The sequence below is a fragment of the Lathamus discolor genome, chromosome 5 (genome assembly GCF_037157495.1).
Source record: "Lathamus discolor isolate bLatDis1 chromosome 5, bLatDis1.hap1, whole genome shotgun sequence".
Taxonomy (NCBI): domain Eukaryota; kingdom Metazoa; phylum Chordata; class Aves; order Psittaciformes; family Psittacidae; genus Lathamus; species Lathamus discolor.
The window spans coordinates 74,110,648-74,137,322 of record NC_088888.1 but is presented as its reverse complement, the minus strand read 5'-3'; the positions used below and the strand labels follow the sequence as shown (position 1 = coordinate 74,137,322).

The 26,675-nt window shown below is 39.4% G+C and overlaps 1 protein-coding gene across 4 annotated transcripts in view; it reads right to left on the bottom strand.

Annotated features, from left to right (window-relative positions):
- RNGTT (RNA guanylyltransferase and 5'-phosphatase) overlaps positions 1-26,675 on the bottom strand; it is a 192,070-nt gene that overhangs the window by 24,759 nt on the left and 140,636 nt on the right. For all 4 annotated transcript variants that reach the window (XM_065681256.1, XM_065681254.1, XM_065681255.1 and 1 more), the window contains one exon: positions 9,211-9,277. In XM_065681256.1, the coding sequence (XP_065537328.1) occupies positions 9,211-9,277 (67 nt within the window). The remainder of the gene's footprint in view (positions 1-9,210; positions 9,278-26,675) is intronic.

Sequence of the window (26,675 nt, the reverse complement as noted above, 5' to 3'; positions counted from 1 at the left end):
AAAAAAACCTCAACCCCAAACCCAACCCCCTGACAAATTAAGTTGTACAACCAATTAGCTATTATTTTAACCTTTCCAGAAGGCTTAATTTACCTTATGCCTAGGCAAGAACAAACTTGGATTGATTTTCACAAAAACCTACTAGAAGCTGAAATAACAAAAGCTGCTCTCCCGCTGCTCTTCCCCCCCCCGCCCCCCATCCCCAAATTCATAGTCCAAAACCAAGCACCAATTATTCTATCTTATTGGCAGCAAAACAGAAAACTGCAGAGGTAACCTTCCTAATTCTGTTGACTTCTATGGAACACCACATGCTTTATAAAGAACAAATTTTTAAACTGAATTCATAGGCATAATCTTGACAAAAAGCAAAACGGGGACTGATCATCAGAACCGAGCAAATTTATAAATTACAGCTCATTAACGTTGTGTCCCTTTAGGGGCAGCAATTGTGTCAGCATACAAAATCACTGCTGCAGTTTGTGCAGTGCTCACGCAGATTTTCTAGCAGTTACTCTTCTGTTTACATCACCAGTTTCAATGCTAGATTACTTTTAATTATTTTTGGGTTTTAGTACTTTTTTCTTGTCAATGTGTCTGTAGAGAGTAAATATGCCCAACGTATGCCGGCATCTTCTGCAATATAAACACACACGTAACATATCTTACTATTAATTTATACTACTGGTGTCTAACATTCCCAGACAGGACTGAGGGACTATGCAAACACACAGGAAGTCAGGACCCCTTAGCCTTAAGAGTCAGCAATTGCTTTTGAGACAAGCTGCAGCAAAGAATGTCAAGATGAAGAGAAATGAAGAGATAAAGAATTAAGCCATATGAGCTTTTTTTCTCTAATTAATTCTCAAAGCAATGTTTCAAAAGTATCCTAGTTTCAAAATGAACTAAACTTGCTGCCTTTAACAAAGAGGTAATTTAGGAATGAGCAGTGGGTGATTTCTTGCTAGCACCTTACATCATTTTCTAACTTGCAGTTTGTTCAGTGAATTCTCTCTAGCACCTCCCTCATCTTCTTTACAAGATACAAACTGTGTGGGTAGGGCAATTTTTTACCTCGCAGTTTCTATTACTGTTGTCACAAACTCAGAATTTTGGTTTTGAACACGTTCAGATTATTGTTTAGGACACAAAGTCAAAGTGAGACACCTTGAACTTGGGACTGACGATTGTGAGATGCTTAACCACCCCAAGTTCCCTCAGGTTCACTTCAAGTCCTAGGCTGCCTTTCTGAAAACCCTGTCACTGCTGAGAATTAACTTTATTTTTAATGTAAAACCTTCCTGCATTCCTGAGGAAGGCAAACACAGCTCATAGCCCTATGCCAGGTAACTTTTCATATATCCCAGACCATGCAAGCACCCTGAAGATAAAAACTAAGATGTCTCAATTTCAATCAGTACTTTATGTGAAATCAGTACAGCAGAAAGCAATGAGAGGAAAACGAGGACAAGTTCAGGCATCAGAAGGCATTATCTCAGTATTGTATGACTTCCCATGAGAAGACTGAACATCATCATCTTGTAACAATAAACATCAGGAACAAGGCTTAAATTCCTATTCCACTGAGAAATTTATTTTGAAATAGTATCTAGCAAACAAGCCCCACTTTTTAAGTGTTGGGGCTAAAACTGTTTCCATGTATTGACTTCTGCATGACACACAAATACAGGAGGTTTCCACAAAAGACAAACAGAATAAGGAAGAGGAAGGAAAGGATTTCCTTATGAAGATTCTCAACGAGCAATTCCAACAATGCCCACCGGCAGCTTCTACAGCTAGCAAGAGGATATGAAAATCCTGCTGTAACATCCCACAAAACTCTTTATAACATTAGAGACACACCAGTTCTGGTCAGAGACTGTTAATGAGAATAAATAGATATTATTAATGTTGATTATTTTATCCTAAAGATATAGTTTGAGCTTCAGAAGAGGTAGAATATTATTCAGCTTTATTCTCGGTTTGTGTGTTTTAATTCAGAGTGACTGTGTTTAATGAAACGTAGGGACTCAGATTATCTGAGTTTATATTCTTCTTTCACAGTCATCAAATCACATAATTATCACATTATTCCTCAACACTGTAAAGGTGTTTATTCCTAGTGGAAGCTGGATCCAGATCTGCAGCTCTCAAAAATGTTCTGCTTTCAGAAAAAAAAGCCCTATTTCTATCCAGCATAACCCATTTGTTCTCCTATCATTACGTTCCTAGTTTAAAATAATCTTCTTCTTCCCCTCACCACCCATGTTAACTCTGCTAATACGAAGATGAAATAATCCTTCTCTGACACTATCCTGCACAGCTAACAGAGCAAGTTAGCACTATTTTTCTTTAATTCGACAGGCCTCTGCTCAACCGAGTGGTTCTCTTTCAGTTTGAAGTCATTTGTCTTCAACAAGAACAACCAGAATCAAACACCTACAGATAAATCTGTATTTTTTTCCTCAGAACATCTCACTCCAGAGACTATAGGGCTGTATTTGTCATCTTCTTCAAGCTGAAGCCAGGATATTCTTATGTTTTATACTAAGGCATTTCACAACACATAAAATACACTAACAGCACAAAATAATAAGAAGTGGAGGTAGGCAACAAAAACAAGACTCAGATTACAACTTCACTATGATAAACGAGAAACCCTTTTCTACTGTGGTAGTAAATGCAAAAACCTCTGTCTATAGGTATGAAAGTCCAGTAAGCAAAGCATCAAATAACTAGGGCACCAACATACTCATACCGGCTGTCATCAGACAGAGGTAAAACCTATACATGTATTTTGCTAGACCATGTTGTTACGGAGCTCTGTCAGAACAGCAGCTAAGTGTATGGTGAAAGTTGAACTCACTCCCCTACTAAATTCGGAGTACTTTGAAGAACTGAACCCTAACAAGTTGCTCTGTATCTATCCTCTGTGACTAGATAGTGGCAGTCCACCTGGCTTTGAGATCACGAATTGGTTGCAGAGGTCACTGTCGCACAGGGAAGAAAAACACGCCAGCTTCAGTCAAGAAATCAGCGGCTTGTACTAGCTTAAATATAAGCTCTTGAAAGGAGCAAGTTCAACAATTCATTCCTTTTCCCTCTTCTTTCAGACAAAGATTAGTAAATTGTGGCCAATCACTTCAGTAATCATCTACAGATGGTGGATATTGCTGAAAGAGTCAGAAATGAGGTCTAGCCTGGTTCTCAGACATCAGTCCAGCTTCTGTGTCTGGACAAAGGTAAAGCAGCCGTGCTGAAGATGTTTCAGCTCTTGGGAACATTACAGTAAACTCTCTCCGGCGCTGATAAGCTGCCTGTGGATCTTAAAGTAAAGCTGAATGGATTTGTATCTGGAGGGTCTACTGGCTTTAATGTGATAAAATCAGAGAAATTATTCTGGGGAGATTATCTGCTGCAAGGTCTCTCTCTGGCAGAACTCCACTATGCTTTATCACGTTTAAAGTGTATTGCCAAGGGAGAATGAGGCAGTTGGGGAAATAATAGCTTAGAACCAAACTGCGTTCCTGGAGTGTAGGCGGTACTTTTAGCTGCCTCAGCAATCAGCAATACTGTTCTCAAGTTTAATAAAATCCCAGATAATGGCTACTGAGCTGCAGGTCAGAGCAGAGAGCTTGATTCCTGGCTAGACCTTCACAAGACTGCTGTAACTACAGGAGCAAATTCCCCAGAAGCAAACTTAAAGCTTTCAGATCTTTCCAGTGGGCTCCTACCATAGAAACAAAATGCTAAGAACACATCACTATTTCCAAAGTATTCTTTTCACTATAACTGTCCTCATATTCTATTAAATTGAACAATTCTGTTTTGAACAAAGCAGTATTTATTATGAAACTTTTTAATAACTACTCTTAAAATACTAAAAATAAAATAGCAGTAATTAATCTTTATTTAAATGGTAATTTAATGTGTTAAAAGCCCAAAATGAAACTAGTCATTAGCTCCATAGTAAAGACTGCCAGAAACTTCATTACTGATTAATAATGGAGAACACAGTGTACTGAACAGTTTCCTCTAATCCCAGCAGCAACCAGGAACTGAACTGCAAAAACTTTCAGTACTAACAAGTTGATTAAGCAAGGTCATTTTCTTTATAGTTATAATTACTGGATATAGTGCAGCTAAGTTTTTGTTCTAACCTACATTGCTCAAGTCTCTCTTTCAAAAAACAATGTGTCACATGTTATGTAGAAGTTCTGTTCTGTAAACAGGTTAACCCTGTAACATACCCTTCCGACAGGTGACTATCACATATGCCGGAATCATGGGTTTAGTTTCTTCTAGTAAATACAAAATTCCTATGACAATTTTCAGCTTTAATAGCTTCATGTTAGTAAAAGAATACTAACAATATTTAATGTAAATAGATTAAAGAAAGTTTGCCAGTTAATTCCAGCTGATGTCAATACTTCATCTTGCTGATCAAGATTGTCATAGAAACCTTTCTCATTTTCATCCAGTTTCCAAGAGATATGTAATAAATATAACCACTTACGATCTAAAGAAAGCTGCAAATCACTGAATTGCTCTGGAGTTCTTTGAAATGCAGAAGTATATGACAGTAACTACTGGACTAACATAGCTATTTCAATGGGAAAAGATAAGAAAAGTAAACATTTATGGTGAAACTGTTCTATAACACCTTTCAACAGACAACAGAATTAAACAGTAACTTAGAATAATTTAATTTAGAAACACAGTTTTAGCCCAGAAAGCCAACCGTATCCTGGGCTGCATCAAAAGGAGCGTGACCAGCAGGTCGAAGGAGGTGATCCTGCCCCTCTACTCTGCTCTTGTGAGACCTCACCTGGAGTATTGTGTGCAGTTCTGGTGTCCTCAACATAAAAAGGACATGGAACTGCTGGAACAAGTCCAGAGGAGGGCCACGAGGATGATCAGGGGACTGGAGCACCTCCCGTATGAAGACAGGCTGAGGAAGTTGGGGCTGTTCAGCCTGGAGAAGAGAAGGCTGCGTGGAGACCTCATAGCAGCCTTCCAGTACCTGAAGGGGGCCTATAGGGATGCTGGGGAGGGACTCTTCATCAGGGACTGTAGTGACAGGACAAGGGGTAATGGGTTAAAACTTAAACAGGGGAAGTTTAGATTGGATATATGGAAGAAGTTCTTTACTGTTAGGATGGTGAGGCACTGGAATGGGCTGCCCAGGGAAGCTGTGAACGCTCCATCCCTAGCGGTGTCCAAGGCCAGGTTGGACAGAGCCTTGGGTGAGATGGTTTAGTGTGAGGTGTCCCTGCCCATGGCAGGGGGGCTGGAACGAGATGATCTTATGGTCCTTTCCAACACTAACTATTCTATGATTCTATAAAATAAAGTTTTTAAGAAGAACTACCCTCTATGAAACTGATTACTTCAATATAACCTTAAAGAACAATCCCCTGGAAATAAAATGAGAATTCATTGCCACAGTGAATTTGACTTTCAAATCAGTAAGTAATTTAGTACTCTCAGCAGCTAGCTGAAATAGCCATCATTTTTATGAGCCACTGAACTTACTGAAACTCACTGAATATTACCCTAGAACAAGAGCAATCATAAACACTATGCAATAACTTGAAAGTTTTATATCGTGAACTCTGCTCAAAATAGCAACATAAAAAAATCTTGCAATATCTATGAACTGGCACATTATTGGAAAAGAAAAGTTCCAGGCAGATCCCTCTAGGAAAACACTCTTTTTTCCATTTCTTCCCATCTATCTGCTACCAGACACAGGATTCAAAAGCTTAAGGAGTGAAAGCTTCACATTTCTTTTGTATAATGAAGTACATAGATAAAACATTTATCAAGCACTACAACTTAAAGCAAGTCAGGAGGAGGAAGATCAGGTAATTTTGGTTAATCTTACCAGCTCAACTATGTCTTAGAAACATTATAAATATTAATATATATAAATATTAATGAATTACTGATATGAGACCCTCCTAGAGGAGATGTTGGTATTTCAGACTCTTTTCCCAGACTTGCCATCTACAGTCTTCATCATCAAAGGCACTGGTGCAATTACCTCCTGTACAGTTCTGGAAAATCAAGCTTGTTTGCTTTTGGGAAGTGATACTGTGATAAGGAGTTTCTTTCTGCAGTTTTGCAAATGCACATAAATTGAAACATGAGTTTATGAGTACTAGCATGGCAGTTTATGTTTACTATGAATATTTCAAAGGTCTGGTAACACTCCTATTTGTCCAACTGAAAATGCACTAAAATGCTGCTGTAAAATAATTGCAGTGTAATAATGGCTCACTTGGAGTAATAAATCTACACTGACAGAGGAGCGTAGTGGTTTGGGCATTCCTTAATGCACACGTTTGGGAAGAAACGCCACATCTTAATAGAATACGTGATACTTGGGATGTTTGCAAATGAACGTGAGTGGGTAATTTATATAACGAGAGAGACCAATCCATCACACAGCGAGCAAAAGCACATCTGAACTAAAAGGTTACAAAGACTCCGCCTTATATATATTCCATGATCTAGTGTGTGGGGTTCACAGGTCTTTCAACTGGTGGCATCATTAGCAACCATGAATGAAAGACCTGAAGAACTGCTGGGGGAAGTATGAAAGAGACTTGTGTCAAGTTACAAAAGACCACTGTACACTTCCAGAGTACATAAATTTATTTTCGCAGCACCAACTCTCAGTGTGAATTATTACTCCCCATTTTTGGTGCTGAAGATCTCTTTGAAGTTGTGATCCCATCACTCTATGCCAGTTCCTTCTGCTGTTACACAGCCATCATCCTTCTGGAATCTCCATGCAATCAGATGGGAGCCTCAATTAAAAAAGCTGATTGTTTTTTGTTAACTGTATGCCATTTCCCTGTTGTAGCTAATAATACAAGCCACAGAAGAGAGGACTCTGAGACAAATAAGCTTACCACTTTAGGATTATCTTTAGCCTCAGAAACAAAGCAAGGCAACTGTGTGTAAATATATGCCCGTATATATGCACCTATAGCTCCAAAAATAAAAGTTCTGTTTTGCAAATTACAGCTTGTAGAACTATATTACCGGAATGTGTCTATGTAATCTACAGTAATTTAGTGGATAATAAGCTTTGTCTTTTCCAGGTAGCAACCAAAAGTTGTTTTGAATATCCACCTTACTTATTCTGCGGGGCAAACACAACATTTAGGATGAGGCTACACCAGCAATATATTACTAGAAAGTCTAATATTAACCTATTCAAATTAAATGTATGTCAGATATTTATCAAGCACTGTACCATATATATATATACATATATATACACATATATAAGGTAAGAACAGCAAACAGAACAGAAAATGCTGTTGTGCCCGTATCTTGAATATTGTGCCATTCCCTACCTTAAAAAGGTACTGAATGGTTGGACATAGGGAACAATTAAATATATTAAGTTTTTGCAGCTTGGAAAATGCAAGACTGATGTAACGTGGAAGAGAAGCTAAAGTCCGGAATATAGAATAACTGGTCACTATTTCTTCTGATATAAGGCCTAAGTTGAACCAAACTGAATTATTAGGCAACAGGTTCAAAAGAAACAAAATAATACCTTAACTCACTGTGACTGTATGGCTTTGTATGTCGGAAATTCCCTTAGGCCCATTCAGGGGGAGCAGGTCCGACTAAGTCTATTAAGCACTAGGATGCAGCTACAACTTCCAGCAGAGAAGGCCCTGCATGCAAATTGCAGGAACCTGGCTGCATACTTGGTATTTATCCTGGTTTTGCACGCTTTCCCAAGGTGTTTGCTAGTGATGTGATACTCAGTCCTGAAGTTTAATCCTGCACGGTGTCTGCTTTACCGCTGTCCTGTGAGCAGAAGGGCCTCTCCATGGCCACAGTATCACTGCTGACTGCAAACTCAAAACAAGAACAGTATATGCCTCTTCTCTCCCAAATCCACCCAGTGAAGCTACAAACTCTTCCTAGCAATGGGGAAAGCCTCCATTTGCTACTTATTATTAGAAGCAGACGGGACAGGCACAGGCGGGAATGGGGCCTCATTTGGAAGGGGAGAACAGTGTGAGAGAACTTTTGTAAAGCTTTTAAACAAGCACTATTCTGAAAAGTTATCACCAAATATATACAGGCTTATTTGTGATGAAACTTCTGGCGAGAAACATTTAAATTGTCTGATGATTATCCAAACTGAATAATACACATGTAGGAACTGGGGAGTTCCAAAAGGAAGATGAAAGATGAAAAGTATGCAGCTGTTATTTTAAAGTGATTTTAAAACAGCACTAAGGCTTAAGCTATAAAAAGCAAGTATTTGCTAAATCCAGTTGGGAATACTGTTCTTTAGTAATGCAGTTAGGGATGGCAAAGGAACACCTCTCAGTTTCAGAAACCAAGTTTCATTTTGATGTAAAAGAAAACTTAGGCTTTTAGAATTCTGAGAGGCAAAAGCATGTGCACATGATGGAGGGAACAACGCTGCCAAGAGTGCAGAATATGTAATAATTACAGGTATCATCTGGGACATGGGAACATTTTAGCATTCTGAAACAGATACCACATTTCCACATCCCAGTATAATGACTGATGTGCTAAAGCCTCCCTTTGTCCTAAAAAAAAACCAACCCAATGAAACTCAACAAAATCAGTCCATATATTCTTGTAAAACATCTCTGTTTGCAAGTGACATGACAGTAACTGATTAGCAACTGGCAATTAGAAATGTGGAACTATTGTAGCTCAACCGAAGGAAAAGAAACAGTAAGTCATAAAAAGCAAATTATTTTCCACCAGTTGTAGGAGTCTTTCATAATAAATCTAATAATAATGGGAAAACAATCTGTGCTTTTTACTGCAGTGTCTTCCCCGTCAAGGATCACTTAAAGAATTACTGAGTTTCAAAAATATTGGTTTTGGTTTTTTTAAATGTCTCTGACAATGCAACCTAAGAAAAAAAGAAAAAAGAACATTTTCCTTCTGATAATTAAACAAGAGTCAAAATTAATCAAAAGATGACAGGAAAACCTAAACTTCTTTGACAAGTTAAGTACACAGATGTAACTCAGAAGCAAACCCAGAATACGGCAAACATCACCAAAGCAGCACTATTTCCTATTATTTTTCCTGAAGCTGTATTGATCACGCAATGTTCTCTAAATCAAGAGTTAAACCATATAGAAGTGAGATAACTTAAATATCCAAACACCCCCAGCTTATCAATCATACCTTAATTTGTGCAAAAGGTCTGTCAAAGTTTCCAACATAAAGAAGACCAACATTCTGCGTGAGTAGCCTAAAAAAATGAAAAAAATCTTTTAAGATATCACTTTATAACCATAAGTTTTTTCCAGTAGTGGTTACTGAATCCCAGCAAGGTAACAAGCCTCATTATCACAGCAAGAGCTACCTCTGCAAATCTGATTACAAGATTCTATTTGAACTACTACAAAAAAAGGAAGACGCACATTAAAGATGGATTCACACCAGTAATTTGTGTTTATGGTGCAAGCAGCTCTTCAACAAAATTATTTCACAGCCTTCTGTGTGATGGATGTCACTCAGTAACACAGAAGAATGGCAGGTATGTGCCTCTTCTATGTATTAGAGACCATTAGAGACAAAGGGACAGTAACAGAAAAGACTAGGAAATATGCATTCACAGTGGCAGGCCTAAGAGTTAAAACAGATTAGGACAAATAAAAGTATGCACAGTAATACAAAAAAGACATCATTACAAGTAGAGAAATAACAGAAAATCTCTGCAATATTGTCTTAACGGCTTCCTAAATGAAAAGAGGTTCAGATGCAGTTTGTTCTTGCTGTTCTCTTCAACTGTTTATAATGTCATTGAGACACCATCAAAATCCAGGGGGAAAGTGGGATAAACTGACTCAAATGGCTATTGGTACTTCTGGAAAAAAAGTTAGTTTGATTTATGCATATAAACTTTAAATCCCAGAGGAACATTAGGGTGTTGCTGCTCTCAACAGGCAGACAAGAACACCATGGGACAGCAAAAGGGGTAGGAGAGTACAGTGCTGTTCACCCTGGACATCAGGACATTTCTCTTGCTAAGCAAAGGCACAGCAGTCATTCACTCCAGTTTAGGGGCTCCAAAAGCATTGTGCAGAAGGGCATCCCATAATGAGAACTTTCTCATGACAAAACCTTGAAAAAGTTTCCATTTTGATTAAAAGGGACATTCAAAACCCATCATACTCTTCAGTAATTCCAGGTTTCCATTAAGTGTTTGCTATTTTATATTTTCCTTCAATTTTACATCCCATTCCCTTTAGTAATAAGGCCTCACATATGAATTAAACAACCAGAAATAAGTAGAAATGTAAGCATCATTCTGCTTAAGTCTGAGACTGAGGTGTGTCCTTCTTATGTTTTTAATCATATATATATATACACTTTTAATTCATACTGAGTTACACATTTTTTCTATATATAAACTAGCTGTAATTTTCATCTCATTTCTCACCTGTTTTCATGAACAAAAGAAAACAGAAACTTAGACGGCAGTAAATCATTTTGACCCCACACAAGGTACTCAGTACCATTTTGATTCTTCCCAGTTCTGACAACAATATGATACATATGACCTTAAACTGATTCACCAACAGCGAGAATTAGTGGAACTCAGCGAAACGACAAAGTTGAAGCATTCATATATATAAACCAGTTAAGTAAGAAGTAATGTCCAAAGTAATGTACAATGTCTTCAAAAATTCTTCTGTAATTAGATACAGTTATACAAAAATTTCCTGGGCATTGAGAGAAGTACTCAAAGGAGGGAAAGACCAGTCAGATGCAGGGCAGAGCAGTCACAGTACGGACCAGCAAGTGGGTTCCTCCTTTTGCCCATCAGTGCGCTGGACTCTGTCAAGAAGACCTGTACTATTTTGTAAACGGTTTGCAGTACAAGGAAGTCAGGATAAGCGTATTAAACTCATTTTCAGTCATAATGAGACAATTTTATTAAGAACTCAGGTGTCTGGAGTTGGAAAAGCCAGCATATTGATCAAACCTTCTTCTAGGACTACAAAGCAAACTTGCAAAATATTTAAGGGTTTTCTAAATGAAAAGAATCGCGTGGAAAGTCATTAGCAAAAAAGGTTACAAGAGAATCTGTAAAAATGATCTAGGGTATGTCTTCATATTTCAGAGACAGGCACCTTAAAGAGAAAAAAAGTATTCTTTAACAGAGCTGCACATAATTTTTGTAAGGCAGAAGAAAAAAGAATCCACTAGCCCTGTTTCTAGCAAGAGACCTAAAAAAAGAAGCTATACAGTGTGATTATTCCCACATGGTTATTCTTCACCAGACAGAAATGTAGAGCCATCAAAATTTGAGCCTTTAGGATGTCTTTAGTTAGAAATAATGAACATCTAGGGAACCTTAGAACCGGATGCTCCATAAGACCACACAGCTGTCTTGCACTGTTCAACTTGCTACCACTGATGTACACCCAAAACCTGCAAAAGGACCACAAGAACTGCTTTCCTTAATAAGACTAATATGGACACAGCACAAGATTATTGCTATTTATTCACCTTTCACTGCCTCAGCTGTAAAGTATTTTACTTATAATTTTTTATTTGTATTCTCCTGGCACTTCAAAAAGACAACATTAATTCAGTGCAACATTAGTGAAATTTTATGGGAATAGAAAGTTATTTGTAAGTCTCTGTTGCTTAAATAAAAGGTTGCAGTATTTGTTTCTCTAGTTTTCACATTCCTCACGAGCTCTAAAGTTCAAAATTGTATCACCAACATGCAAAACCAGTCAGTTTTCCATTTAAGCACTCAATGAGGTTTAAATGAGCATCCCAATGGGATCATAATTTAACGTCCAAAAATACTCTGTTTTTTCACTTTAAATGGCATGAGCTATTATGAATGTCATGACTAGTGTAAACTCTTTTACTTCAGGGTCTTTCTTATCACCATAATCTCCGTATTTCAGAGGCTGAGCTCACACTGAAGAGTCTGAAGAGATGAGCAGACTCTGGCAAGAGTCAGTGCTGAGGCTCTGGATAGGCCAAGCTATTGCAGTAGTGTTACTGCCCTCCTCGGCAGCCACCAGTGGCAGTACCAAAAAACTATGTGCCACTCAAGGAGAGGGGCGGAGGAGCATGTGCCAATCTCCATCTCACCCATAGGAATGCATCATGACTGATCTCTAACTACCATTAAGATGTATTCTTTGCCAGTTGTTCTTGTAGTTCTTCTTTTATCACAACAGAAGGCTGCATTTTTAACATCATAACATGAACTTCACCATGCCTAAATTGATAAAAATATTCTCTCCTAATGTTCTCAACTAATTACCCTTTGCCTTTGAAGACCTGGCAGGCAGCTTTGGTTATAAGCACTTCTACGTTTCCTTACGCCAGTGCTGTCTCTTAAGATGTCATTCTTCTATTTCTTACATAATTTCACATTTATACAGTTCTATTCTCAAAACACCATCAGTGGCACTCAGCACCTAAGGGCTGGATACCATCTGTAACTGGCCAAAATCAACACCAGCCTATGAAACAATGGTGACACTTTCATAGTGCAATTATCATCTCTGAATTTCACATTTAAATAATTACCTTAAAATTGTAAGAAGCTATCATCAAAGATGCAAATACATACTGTCACTTCAATACATATATTTACTTTTACCTGAAAATATGCAGCAATATACAGAGTTGCCTCAACTAATATTAGCTTAGGGATTACTGTGTATTCTATCTGTAGTCTCTTCTATGGACTACATTATGAACACAATTTCCATTTTTTTCTGTAAGTAGAAGAAACATCACTCCAAGAAGCAGTGGCTCTTTAGAATATGCTGTCTACACATAACATTACACTACTTGCACTCAAGCACTCCTTACACAGCAAGCACACTTTTAGCCCAATATGCCTATTAGGGCTGTGCCCTTATGTTCCATACAAACAGCATAAAAAAAAACCCAAAAGTGTCAAGACAAACCATTTCTGACTTTTGCCAATATAATGTCAGGGTCTTAAAGGCCTTTCCAGTACCAAGAAAATGCTCCCATATAGTTACCACTAAATTCCCTGTTTTCTGCCTTCAGAATCCTAGATTTGGCCTTTTCTGGGATGTAAAACATACCCAGTGTATTCCAAATCCAAGCTGCAGGAGCTAGACATTGACAGAGGCATTGTCCTGTTTGCAGCTGGGAAAGAGTTATTTTTGCTCAGGCATAGCGATCTAAAAAAATGTGGTGGCAAAGCGATGTGAGGGGGGTAAATGGAAATAAATACAGGACAGGGTTAAGGGCTTGGGTGAAAGGAAACTTGGAATAAGTGCCAGTGTCAGACAGCAGAGAATGTGGAACACAGGAGGGATGACAGAGGTATAAAGGAGTGACAAAGCAGCCTTCCAGGTTGGAAAGCACTGGGGCAGAGCCCTGGGCTGCAGAAGATCAGTGGATTAGGGCTATGGGAGCAGTGATTTACCACAGAGCTCACCTTCCCTGAGCACAGCTGACCTTGCTTGGGGGCTGGGACAGTCCCAGTACCGTCACCCCCTTCCTACAGCCTTTGGCCATGGAATGGGAAGTAGAGCAACTGTTGGCTATGAACTTTATGTGGGCAGCACATTTTGGAGCTTTATCACCTCTTCTTCACACTCTTTTTGGTAATTCACTGAGAGCTGTCTGTTAAGATGTTAAGAAGGTATTTCAAGATATTCTCAACAAAAATTCAGGCACAGCTCACTGTTTCTGAAGGCAGAAAGTAGGGGTCAGATAGTTCCTCTGTATCTTGTTGGGAGGTATATCATGAGGATACCGCTTCAGCTTGATCTGAACCCCAAACCCCAAACTCTTTAGACCCAAGGGTTGCCCTGAAGGTCTGCTCAGGCTATCAAACAGGTCCATGTAAACTGTGGACCTGAAAAATGTAACTTTTGACCAGTTCATACACAAAACAGTTCAGAGTTGCCCTCTAGACTACCAGGATCCTTGTGCTGCTGTGCAGACTATGGAAGGAGGTTTCCAGAAAGAAGCACGCAGAGAAATAAAGAAGCAGGTAGGAGCCAGGAGCCGCCACCTCTCACAGGAGCAAGTTACTGCAGATTAGCTGAACGCAGTAACATGCTCCTGTGCGAGGCAGCAGCTCCTGTGCTTGCTCTGTTGCAAGACCGGTGGCTTATCGTGCAGGAACACAGACTGAGTCTTGCAGCTATAGCCAACAGCACAGAGGTCAGGCAGGACTGGAAAGCAGGGAGTACAGAGTGAAAAATGCAATATGTGCAGTAGTATTGCTGAAAAGAGGTCAGGTAATTGGCACTGGAAAGGTGGAATGCACTGAAGGAAAATGATGACCAATGAATAGGTATATTGGCTTGAGTTCCCTGTTTTTTTCACGATGAAAGCTGCCACGGAACAGGCAGTGGTAGGCACACAGAGTTGCCTACAGCAACGCTTCTGTTATTCACTACCCCTATGAAACAGGACGCGTAACTTCTTCCTTAAATTTCCACAAGAAAAAAAAACAAACCCAGCACTGATGACAATTTATCAAATAGAATCTTGCAGTACTTGTACTAGGCAATCCTAAAATTTACCTTGAAATCCACTGTGGTTGAATCACTCCACATAAACCAAGTCACTAGATTCTGTATTGCTGGCTTGTTTCTTGACTGCTGCTTGTTTCTTTCACTCCTGCTCATGAAACCATCAAAAAGCCTGACTCTAGACGGGGTTGTGTGTGCTTTTAGGAGCTTGGTAAGTGTTACAGCCCGCCACCAAAACTTTGTTGAATGTAATAAAACATCACTGTCATATTGCATTACCAGAGAAGTATTTGAGCGCATGCAAGACTGCAGAAACTTCCAAAACTCAGCTTGGCAGCCATGCCTATCAGTCTCTACTTCCACTGACAAGACTACAGGATTAAGATGCATGAACTACTTCTATTTCACAGTCAGATGCAGTAACGAGTAATTATAAAGGGGCTGATTTAACAACTTCTTCCTGCATATGCTGCAGCAGATATTTGCAGTCTTTACAGGGGTTGCTCTTGCAAAGATTTCAATCCTGAGAAGACTTTTATGAAGGCTGGAATAGATGTGGAGCAAAATGGAAAAGAAAAAACAATCCTGACACTCAGTGGGACTACTGACCCTTCTGCGCATCTCTATCTTTATTGCTAAGAACATCTTAGCATACCCATTTGTGGCTGATTAGGGCAAAAATGGAATACAACCTGATTAAGGTATAAATTGGACACTGATACAATTTTAGGAGGATCCCTGTGACCACACTCACATTTTGAACTCCCATATTTAAAATAATTACACAATAGGGATTAATTTTAGTTATGGTCTGAATGCTTTTACATTTCATTTAGAAATATACCCTATAGGTGATAGGCATATACGAAGGGTTCCACTGTTACACTCTACATGTGCTTTTAACTGTCTCTAAAAATTGCTCCAGATGCATTTGCACATTTTAGGCAGAAATGACTATTCTAAGTTACAAACACAGATGAGCAACAGCCCTAAGAAAAGAAGCAACACCTTTGAAAGTTCAATAACTGTATTTTCAAACACTATTGGAATGGTTTAGGTTAGGACATTCTTCCTCAAATTAGAGCACAAAATGACAAAAGCTATGAAAGAACTGGAAGAGGTACTATGTACACCTGGTTACACAGTGAAGATGCAAAAAAAAAAACCCTGGATTGGAACTCAAGAGAGGAAGAAGGTTGGGAAGGGATACAATCAAGTGTTGAAAAAGAGACTGTGAACAATTTTACAATGCTAAATTTATCTCTGTAGTAAACAATCCCACAGAAACGTAAAGCAAAACCTTTTCATTCATTGAATTCTGCATTTGGAGACTATCCCAAGCCAGGTTAATCATGGTGGCAATTAACAGAAAATGGTATTCTAAGTAATATCCATGGGGGGGAAATGCAGTGGACAGCACAAACTACAGACTTGAATTTAAAACCCTCAGGCCTTCCCCCTACAGTACTCCAACAGTGTGTATTATTAATCGTATTAATAAGCATGATGCTTTCTGAAACCCATGCAACTCAAGCAAAAATATCAGTGCTGTGTGCTAACTGCCCTTCAGAGGAAAAGCTCCTATGCATAATACTTGAAAGGCTTCACTGAACTACCTCACTCCCCACAGTAAATCACTGTCTCTCACTGAGTATTGATAGTGGCAATCTAGGAAGTAACTGATCCCTGAAAGATGTACTTTCACTGAATAACATCACCACTGTTACATACCAAACCCCAAAAATTACATTTAGAGAACGTGAAACTGCAAAATGAAGTTCCAACATGAGTGAGGTAATGGTCTCTAAGTGGATGTAGATCGTGGTCAAAAAGAATGAACAGACCAGTATCAGGGTTTACTTTGAGTTAGGAGGGTTTAATTTCCATTTTTTTTGAACAAGTTTTGGCTGTTGTGGGTTTTTTGGGGGAGGATGGGGTGGACGGTGTTTCTAAATGAATGTTTTCCTAGAGGCAGGGAGATGTTTCTAGAAACATTCTTGCACTTTATAAATAAAATCATGACATCAGATGTTTCCAAAAGCACTTCCTTTTGTTTGCTGTGTTTCTGTCTAGAATCATAGAATCACAGAATCATAGAATAGTTAGGGTTGGAAAGGACCTCAAGATCATCTAGTTCCAACCCCCCTGCCAAGGACAGGGACACCTCACACTAAACCATCCCACACAAGGCTTCATCCAACCTGGCCTTGAACACCGCCAGGGATGGAGCACTCACAACATCCCTGGGCAACCGATTCCAGTGTCTCACCACCCTAACAGGAAAGAATTTCCTCCTTATATCCAATCTAAACTCCCCCTGTTTAAGTTTTAACCCATTACCCCTTGTCCTGTCACTACAGTCCCTGACGAAGAGTCCCTCCCCAGCATCCCTATAGGCCCCCTTCAGGTACTGGAAGGCTGCTATGAGGTCCCCACGCAGCCTTCTCTTCTCCAGGCTGAACAGCCCCAACTTCCTCAGCCTGTCTTCATACGGGAGGTGCTCCAGTCCCCTGATCATCCTCGTGGCCCTCCTCTGGACTTGTTCCAGCAGTTCCATGTCCTTTTTATGTTGAGGACACCAGAACTGCACACAATACTCCAGGTGAGGTCTCACAAGAGCAGAGTAGAGGGGCAGGATCACCTCCTTCGACCTGCTGGTCACGCTCCTTTTGATGCAGCCCATGATACGGTTGGCTTTCTGGGCTGCGAGCGCACACTGAAGCCGGCTCATGTTCATTTTCTCATCGACCAGCACCCCCAAGTCCTTCTCTGCAGGGCCGCTCTGAATCTCTTCTTTGCCCAGTCTGTAGCTGTGCCTGGGATTGCTAGCACTAATAATATTTTAATGTTTGTCCATGTTCTGCCTTACAGGCAAATCACATAAAGAAGCATTGAAGCATTCTGACTACATTTACATATAACTTATCCATAAAAAAATAGAAAGGAAAAGTAAGTAGAAACAAAAACTATTAAATAATCATGCCAATTCCTCCACCAATGGAGTATTATTCCCTGTAGTGTAATGTGCAATTTGGCCATGCTGGCCGTAAATTATCTGAAAAATGAGGCTGTTTACCTTTTCCCTTGGGAGATTATTACGCAGTCTGAGAGATTTCAATATTAGAAACTATTTCTGATAGTAAATGTCATTTTTTCTTTCTGAGTATCATCTCTCTCATCTCACTGAAATATAGGATGGGAGTTAGGAACTATTCCCAATTTGCTGAAAGACTTGCCTGACAGAGGCTGTGCTGGAACTCTGACCAGATTTATTCACATATCACAAAGCAAGAGGACTCACACAGCCCTGCAGCGGGCTCCCTGGAACACTGTAAATCCATGTTCTAGTCTAGGGCCCCACAGGACCCGTTTACATTTAAAAATATAAGAGAGACCACAATACTAGCACATGCAATACCCAGAATTTTAAATGAAGAACTGACACCACGATACGAAGCTCTGTATCAATAAAATGTCTAATTACAGACAAAAGTCAAAACAAGGACATTTTGAGTGTCTCTGGAGCTACTCCAGAAAAACAGATTTCTAACAGCAAATATGATATATAAGAAATAAAAGAGATAAGGGAAAAAAAAAAAAAGCTCGGGTTTATCCAACTATGAAACTAGTAAAATTCACTTGATCAGGTGAAATACAAGAGGCAACTAAGGGAGACAGGGACACTGCTGAGAAGCTGGGGGATTTGTTTGCACCCACTGAAAAAATAAAGGCACCTATTCAGGAATGCTGCCCTTTTTTTGGTTGGTTGGTTGGTTTTTTAGTTACCAAAATAAAATTCCTGCAGAAACAGAGGTACTGAAAATGATGCTCTAGGGATATATTCATAATAAGGTGAAATAAATCACCAAACCCTGATGCAGTATAGCCAGGATTTCTGATGTTTCCTAATATGGAGGGTCTGAACTGCTATTAAGAAAACCCCATGTCAATCTTTAACACCCAGATAAGGTAATTGCTGCAAACTTCTTGGAGTCCTACCCTTCAAGCATAGCAGTTCTCAGCATGCCTACCTTGCGCGTGCAGGGGAGTGCTACTTAGGAGGCTGCACGTCCCCTGCATTCACACTGTGGCTGCATCTGCCTCTCTTTTGATCATTTTAATGAAAGAGTGCTTAAAAAGTTGTGGGGGACAGGAGAGGCACCAGGCTGACATAATTGAGTCAGACTGCCAAAAGGCTTCTGTTACATCTTCACAGTCATTTACTTTTTAAAAAATAAAACTAGGTAATAAATACTTTTATATTGAAGAGGCTACTTACTGTTATGGATCAAACCCTGATTAAGAGACTGGACAAGCAGGATAAATGGCCAGTTTTCCTCTTGGCAAAGGCCAAGTGACTATTCAATTTATGTAACAGACTGTTTTATATATTTATTAGTAAACTGAAAAAGTCAGGTACAGAGAAAGCCTGCTGATGAAGCAAGTTACCAAGCAAAGGCTGGCAACTCTAGCTAGATTAAAAAGTTCATCACTTTGAAAGGAAGCTGATGTCATATTTAGAATCCCTCATAGAACCTTAGCATTACTTTACTCTGCAGTGAAAGATATGGGCTCTTTGATGTAAAGATTAGGGAAAGGTACTTACACCATTTAATTAGGGAATGTATCACAGCTTGTATGAAGCTGGCACCTAGAACGCTGTTATTTTCTAACATTTAAAGGCTTGACTTCGAAGCTCACTGAACTTTCTTTTCATGTGAGGTTTTGTTGTTCTTTTGTCCTTGGCCTCTTTAAAAAACAACATCAAAACAAACAAAAAATGCCAACTGAATAAGCAAAAAACCGACCAACCAAACAATCCAAATAAACTTCTGTCCTGCACAATGATTCTAAATCATGAGAGCAGAGCTGGAAATTGAAATATTCAGTAATTTTAGCGCAGGTTGTTGCTGCTGAAAAGCCACGACAAAGATCTGGCAGGAAATGGGGTGGTCTCATCTGGCTATAATCTCCCCCAGTCTGCCCTTCATTTGTCAGCACAGATGCTCCAGCAGTTTTCTGGTTTTCCCAGTGCCCTGCATGCCACACCAGTGGTGGCAAGACCTCACAGCAGTCCCAGACTTTGCCAGCTAAGGTTTCCAAGTAAAAGGAAACAGGCTACTCTGCAGTCTAGCCAAATATAGAGAGAATTCCTCTGCGATATGGAAAAGGCACTTCTGAATCCCATGGAGGTGACTCTACCATATATCAAATACTTGATGAATTATGGATGCAAAAGCCTTTCAAAGAAAATAGTGTAAACCACTCTGAAGCACAGCATAAGGTACCCCGAGTACATCAGCTGGTACCAGTATCCTTCTGACAATGCAAAGCAAACCAAAGACTGATCAGGTGATCTGTATTTCATTTGTCTTAACAAAAGAACAAGGAGTGACTGAATTACACTGACTGAGGGAGAATTCAAATCCGATACATCCTCACAAAACACCTAATTAGACTGGAGCTCATTAATTCTGCCCTGGTGTGCAAGAGAAACAAGGACTGAACATCCAGGTGCATAATAAAAATATCTAGATGACTAACAATTTATGTTTAAAATAAACCACTAAAGAGTATAAAATTCACTTGTCTACATGGATCAGAGATAAAATGAAAAATACCACCTTCTTATTAAAGATCCTCCATGGGAAGGCACCATGAAAGAGTTCCCTTAAGCCATACACACATTCACTGCTAGACTAATTTCTTTATCTTTCTGTTTCCCCACAATTTAATGATTTATTCAAAACAAATACTTTATTAATTGATTATGCACAATCAAAGAAACGATTGAATTAGTTTACAAACCATTTAGGCATGGGTCCATGGGGGACTATGCAGATCACAATCCCAAAGTGAAGCCCATAACAAACAACAAATTGTCTGGAATTGGGAGTGATAGGCACCCAGCTGCCACCTAGCCAGACGCAAGTGCCACCGACAGAATGCATGAACACTTGTCTGCTAGGAACAAACCTACCACCCAAAATAAGGTGGGAAGGCTGTCAGAGGCTTCATGAACTCTACTGAATGCTTCACTCTTTATTTCTGAAACCTGTACATATGGTGCAAGATTTAGCTCCTCTGTTCATTATAAAATTGAGTCCCTCAGTGTACTCATTATATGAACTTTGTAATGAAATTTATTTTACAGCAATTCTTCAGGTAATAACGAACACAGAATGAAGTATTTTGCATTTTCAAGTATTAAGCAATGCAGCTGAAGTACTTTCCTGGGTTTGACAAAAGAAAGGACCATTACTTTGTAATAGCAACTACCAACACTGTAATACTGATTACTGCATCTGTAATCTAGAAGGCATTTGCAGCAAAGCTGCCCTGTTTTTCTGGTGTATTACTGTGCTCAAAAAGATCAGTATCCTTACTCATAAGCTCCTTTCTCAATAAGGAAAATCACTGCTCTGCTGTCAGGGAGCTCTGCCTCACTTCAGAAGTGCCACATCTCATCTAGTAACCCCTTTCTCCATTCTTCTTTTCTTTCCCTCTGATGTCAACAGTCAGGTGCTCCTTGGTTTTGTTTGGGACAGGCTTTTTAAGATGACTCTCTCTCTCAAACACATTCCCTTCCTTCCCCTTCTTCTTTCTCCAACTTTTAGCACCATTTATCCTGATTCCCAAATTCAGAGAGGGGAAGCATACTATTATGGACCCACCAAGGGGGCAGTGGGAATGCACTGGGATGATGGCAGTTTGGACAATGCTAAGAAAGAGAGGGCAGCCAGCAAACAGATTAGGAACATAAAAGCGTTTTGAGATGTGTCTGCATTGCACACAGCATTTGATCACAGCAACAGCTCCCAGGTTGAGAACTCGTGTTCCAGTCTCTCCTGAGCAGCCATGATCTCCACAGCAATATAAACCTGATGCAGCTACTGAAAATACACAGAGCACTAGCCTGGCTCTCTTCTTCCTAGACACTTGCAGCATGGTCACATCTGAGTTCACAAACACCCCAAGAAGTCCCATGCAGCTACAGCCACCTGCTTGCCTGCACAAGGGCTGAGGAAGAGGACCAGGAAGCATCATCATCTTATGGAGCTGCTTCTACACCACTTCTGGTCCTATGTAACCATTCTGCAAGCTACTGGTATTCCCAGTATCTTCTAATGCCAGCTTTTCAGACTTTACTTCATATTATTAACCTATTTTACGACATGCTTTCTAGAAAGTCCAAGAAGCCAAGCATTGGGTGATGAGCAACTTGCAAAAATGTATCTTCCCTATAAGCAGCAGGAAAAAATAATTGAATTCTTCATAAAAATGGCTGCATTATTATTACAGAAATAGAGCATCTTTCCATTTACTGTCTTGAATGATGTATTTTTATTATGTAGGGCACAAGTGAAAGAGCAATTATGATTAAATGCTAATGGCATAGGACAAAAAATGAGTTACTTCCAGTCCCTGGCTGCTAACTACCGATTTAACTGGTATCAGGATGACCTGCTCTGTCTCTTCTTTCATCTATTTCTGAGGAGATTTATGTAATGTAAATTATTAAGTTATTAATTAACAAATGTACTGTAAAGCAGAGTGGGTTTTTTTCTTTTTTGCAATATGCCTCCAAGACATCGTTTTTTACTGCAAGCAATTTTGCATGTCCTTTTGGACTATAATTTAGACTATAATTTACTGTTGCCAAAAAAAGCCTGCTAAAAGAATTAGGGCAACATGGTTCAGTATATTTTGATTTTCTAAGTAGAAGATCCTCATGGCAGTATTATAAGCTACCTGCATGGATTATAAGCTTTTTTAGGCAATATAGTTAACTGCAATTAATTATAAGTATTACAGATAAAAAAAATTATTCACACTGTTCATTATAAACACTGTGAACTGAATTCATGTCTGAATTAAGGTAAGACAAAGTCTCTAGGAAAAAGTAGTATGTTGTCTTAGACTACGTGATATAGCTGGGAATAAAAAGGTCTGGAGCATGCAAGTTAATCTTGAGTACAATGAAAGGCTTTGACGTCTCAGAATTTGGTTATTTTTAAAGTACACATGATAAGCATAACAAAATAACATAAGCTATGGCCATTTCCTATATACCCAGTCTTACCTACATCTTCAGACCATCAGAGAGAGAAACTTATCAATTGGCATACAGGAATGCAATTTCAGTTATTTCATGGAAATCCTATGCATTTTAACCACAGATTTAATCACAAGCAACTGACAGCAAATAAAAAAATAATCGCCTTTCCTGGGAAACCAACCCTGAAGACTCACATGCAAACATGGGTGAGAGAAGGAAAGGAAAACGAGTAAAACTTTAGCAGGAACACAAAATTGAGTCTATCTGGGAACAGCATCACAGAAGATGAGAAGACACAGAAGAGAGAAAAGGGCAAACTTGTAGAGCACATATTCCCATAACAGATGATGGGAAACCTACATTTTAACACATCCCTGCTGTCAAGTTTTACACCAGCGAGGAAACACAACAACAAAGTGTCTCATATCTTCTTTTACAACATGTTTTCTTAAGAGAAGTGCAATTTAGAAGTGGTCGAAATTATTCCGTTTATTCAGCTACTACAGATCTGTGCTCTGGTTCTATCTGTCCCAGCACAAGTAATGCACAGCCCCTGGGGTCACCTCTTTTTGGAGGACCTCGATTTCTTTTGGATGATAGGGTATAACCTCACATTCCTCTGCTACATTTCACATGCGCAGACTGGTAGCAATCAGATTATGTTGGCAATTCCTACAATTGTATGCTTTTTTTGTCTAACATATTTAATTTCAAATTCAGAATATTGGCTTAATTTTACACATCCAGCACTTAAACCGGAAGAAGACTTATCCATGATTGATTTAAAATACACAGAAGAAGAGTTAACTCCAGGTTCACTTTATATGCACACGCTTACTTTCCTGAACCAGTAAATGAACATCCGTCAGACAACAACTAATACAAATGCTGCAAAACCAAGTTTCAGTTGTTCCTTCAGGGGTTGATGTTGGGACCGGTCTTGTTCAACATCTCTGTGGGTGACATGGACAGTGGGATTGAGTGCACCCTCAGCAAGTTTGCCAATGACACCAAGCTGTGTGATCCGGTTGATACGCTGGAGGGAAGGGATGCCATCCAGAGGGACCTTGCCACACTTGTGAGGTGGGCTGATACCAACTTCATGAAGTTCAACCAAGCCAAGTGCAAGGTCCTACACCTGGGTCGGAGCAATCCCAGGCACAGCTACAGGTTGGGCAAAGAAGAGATTCAGAGCAGCCCTGTGGAGAAGGACTTGGGATTGAGGAGAAACTGAATAAGAGCCGGCTTCGTTGTGTGCGCTCGCAGCCCAGAAAGCCAACCGTATCCTGGGCTGCATCAAAAGGAGCATGACCAGCAGGTCGAAGGAGGTGATCCTGCCCCTCTACTCTGCTCTTGTGAGACCTCACCTGGAGTATTGTGTGCAGTTCTGGTGTCCTCAACATAAAAAGGACATGGAACTGCTGGAACAAGCCCAGAGGAGGGCCATGAGGATGATCAAGGGACTGGAGCACCTCCCGTATGAAGACAGGCTGAGAAAGTTGGGGCTGTTCAGCCTGGAGAAGAGAAGGCTGCATGGAGACCTCATAGCAGCCTTCCAGTATCTGAAGGGGGCCTACAAGGATGCTGGGGAGGGACTATTCATTAAGGACTGTAGTGACAGGACAAGGGGTAACGGGTTCAAACTTAAACAGGGGAAGTTTAGACTGGATATAAGGAAGAAGTTCTTTACTGTAAGGGTGGTGAGGCACTGGAATCGGTTGCCCAGAGAAGTTGTGAATGCTCCATCCCTGGCGGTGTTCAAGGCCAGGTTGGACAGAGCCTTGGGTGGGATGGTTTAGTGTGAGGCATCCCTGCCCACGGCAGAAGGGTTGGAACTTGATGATCTTCAGGTCCTTTCCAGTACTAGCTATTCTATGATTCTATGATTAAATAGGCAATTTCTTTCTTTGAAGCTACTTTCACCACCACCTTATTATGGAAGAGAAAATTTATTACCAGGCAGCAAACAGGCATTTCATTCAGGTATAAATCACTCAAAGCTAAGACAGAATGTAATTACTGTATTTGACATTTGCAAACTAAACAAAAGAGAAGAGAATTATTTTCCTTAGGACTAGAATGCAGGAAGAAGGGGTTTTAGACAAGCTAGAGCATTCTTTTTTCATTAAGTTGTTATGAAGACACATGGCTAAAGAAGTCTGAGTAAGGAAAGCGGGTGCAACCTCATACTTGAGAGCTTGTGGGAGTTGCAAAATTATTTCTTACCCAACCTTCTCAACCTTGTACAAATGACACAAATAGATTTTCTGCAATTGTTTCAATATCCCAGCCAGTTCTGTAGATCCAAGCTAGTCTGTTTTCACTGCAGCTGAAAGAATGATTATTCTCCTCACTATACATTATTCTTTCTCCATTCATCAGTTTTTAGTACACCCCACCTTCGGCTAAGCTTTTCAGAGGTCTTTCCTTATGCAGAAGACTGGTTGGTATCTACAGAATCTCAAGAGTTTGGGGGGTGTGAGTGATGGTGTTTTTCTTGCTGGTTTTGTGTACGTACAGCAAATTTGAGTACAAAACTGACAGAGTTACCAGTAAATAACTAAGAGGTTATATCTAAAACAATGGTAAAGAAGCCCTCTAGATTTTAGATTTCCTCCACCTCACTCTCCCCAAAAAACCTCATCCTTTTTCACTGTTAATGTAATTCCATAACTTCTTTATTTCTGTCTTTGCAGGTACCCTTAGTAAACAAACTTCAGGACGAGGAGTTGTCAAAAACCCAAACCTACCAATTTCTCTGTTGACAGAGTTGCTGTTTCAGAAACTCATTCAATTTTTGTTTTAATTCTTTAGAGTTAATTCTAAGTAAAAAAAAAAAAAACCAACAAAAAAACAAACAAACCAAAACCAAAACCCCTATTTGTGATCCTGGAACTATTACATCAGAAGACTTAAATTCAAATTATCACCACGTTGTTGCCCTTTTGTCAAACCCATCTGTTTTTCTGTCAGAAAAATCTTCCATGCCCTCTATGTCTGGCAAGAAATTCATACAAATTCAAATTTACTGAATCTAAGGAATAATTTAGGTTGAGCAATAAGAGAGAGATATCTTCTGCGTTAAGCAAGAGTACATATCTGGATTGCTCTGTTTAAATATTCACGTGGCAAAATACTGCAAGAGAAAAAGGACTCCACAAAGTCTGCCTCTATAGTGTCTTTATCTTCTGAATTCCTGGATTGTTTAAAAATCTTTCTGTCTGCAACTTTCATTTAAAAAGAATCATCAGTTTCATAACACAGCTTTTAGCAACAGAAACATTTGGACTAAATACTATATAAATCCTTTGGGAAATTAATGATCCTCAGTCTATACTACAGAAAGCAACAGAACAGGTAATGCTGTATAATTTCAATGTTATATCTTTTCCACTCTAGTTAGCATTCATTCCTCTTCCTCAGGCTTGTCTAATAAAATCTTGCATTGTTGTCAAGCTTAAGTAAGTGGTACCAGTTATGCCATGCTTTAGGAGTGCAAGATCAATTTATTTTTACTCAAATAGAAGTGTTTCACAAGTGTGCATCACTGGACATTCCTCTTGCCACAGTTCAAATAGAGATGTGCCTTTTGCCCATACAGGCTCTACCAAACCACAAAAATTTGCCAGGCAAATAACGTCACAGAACATTAACTCCATCTCAACGAAAGGCAGGATATCATCTCACAAAGACATCTGAAAAATTCCTCCATGGTTCATGTCTCTCAATATTCCTCTTACTTTTAATGTAAGAGAGAAACTAAGCTAAACAGACAAATTATCACTGTTTATGCAGAAATCATTCATCATATCCTATTAGAAGGATGAGTAAAAGAGGAAAATAACCAACTTTGATTATCTAGTTTCAGTGACATAATTCAAATAATTGAAGCTTAATACTTCTGCTCTTAAAACAATCTGCATTCATGACCTACCTCAGCTGGGAGAAAGCATTTGCATGCTGTACCATTGCCCCTTCTAAAACCAAAACATTATGCTAGTTTATCACGATACAACTCATCTTTCAAAACACATTTTTCTTAGCACATAAGTAATGTATGAAGATCCTTATCAAAATGAGTATTGTGC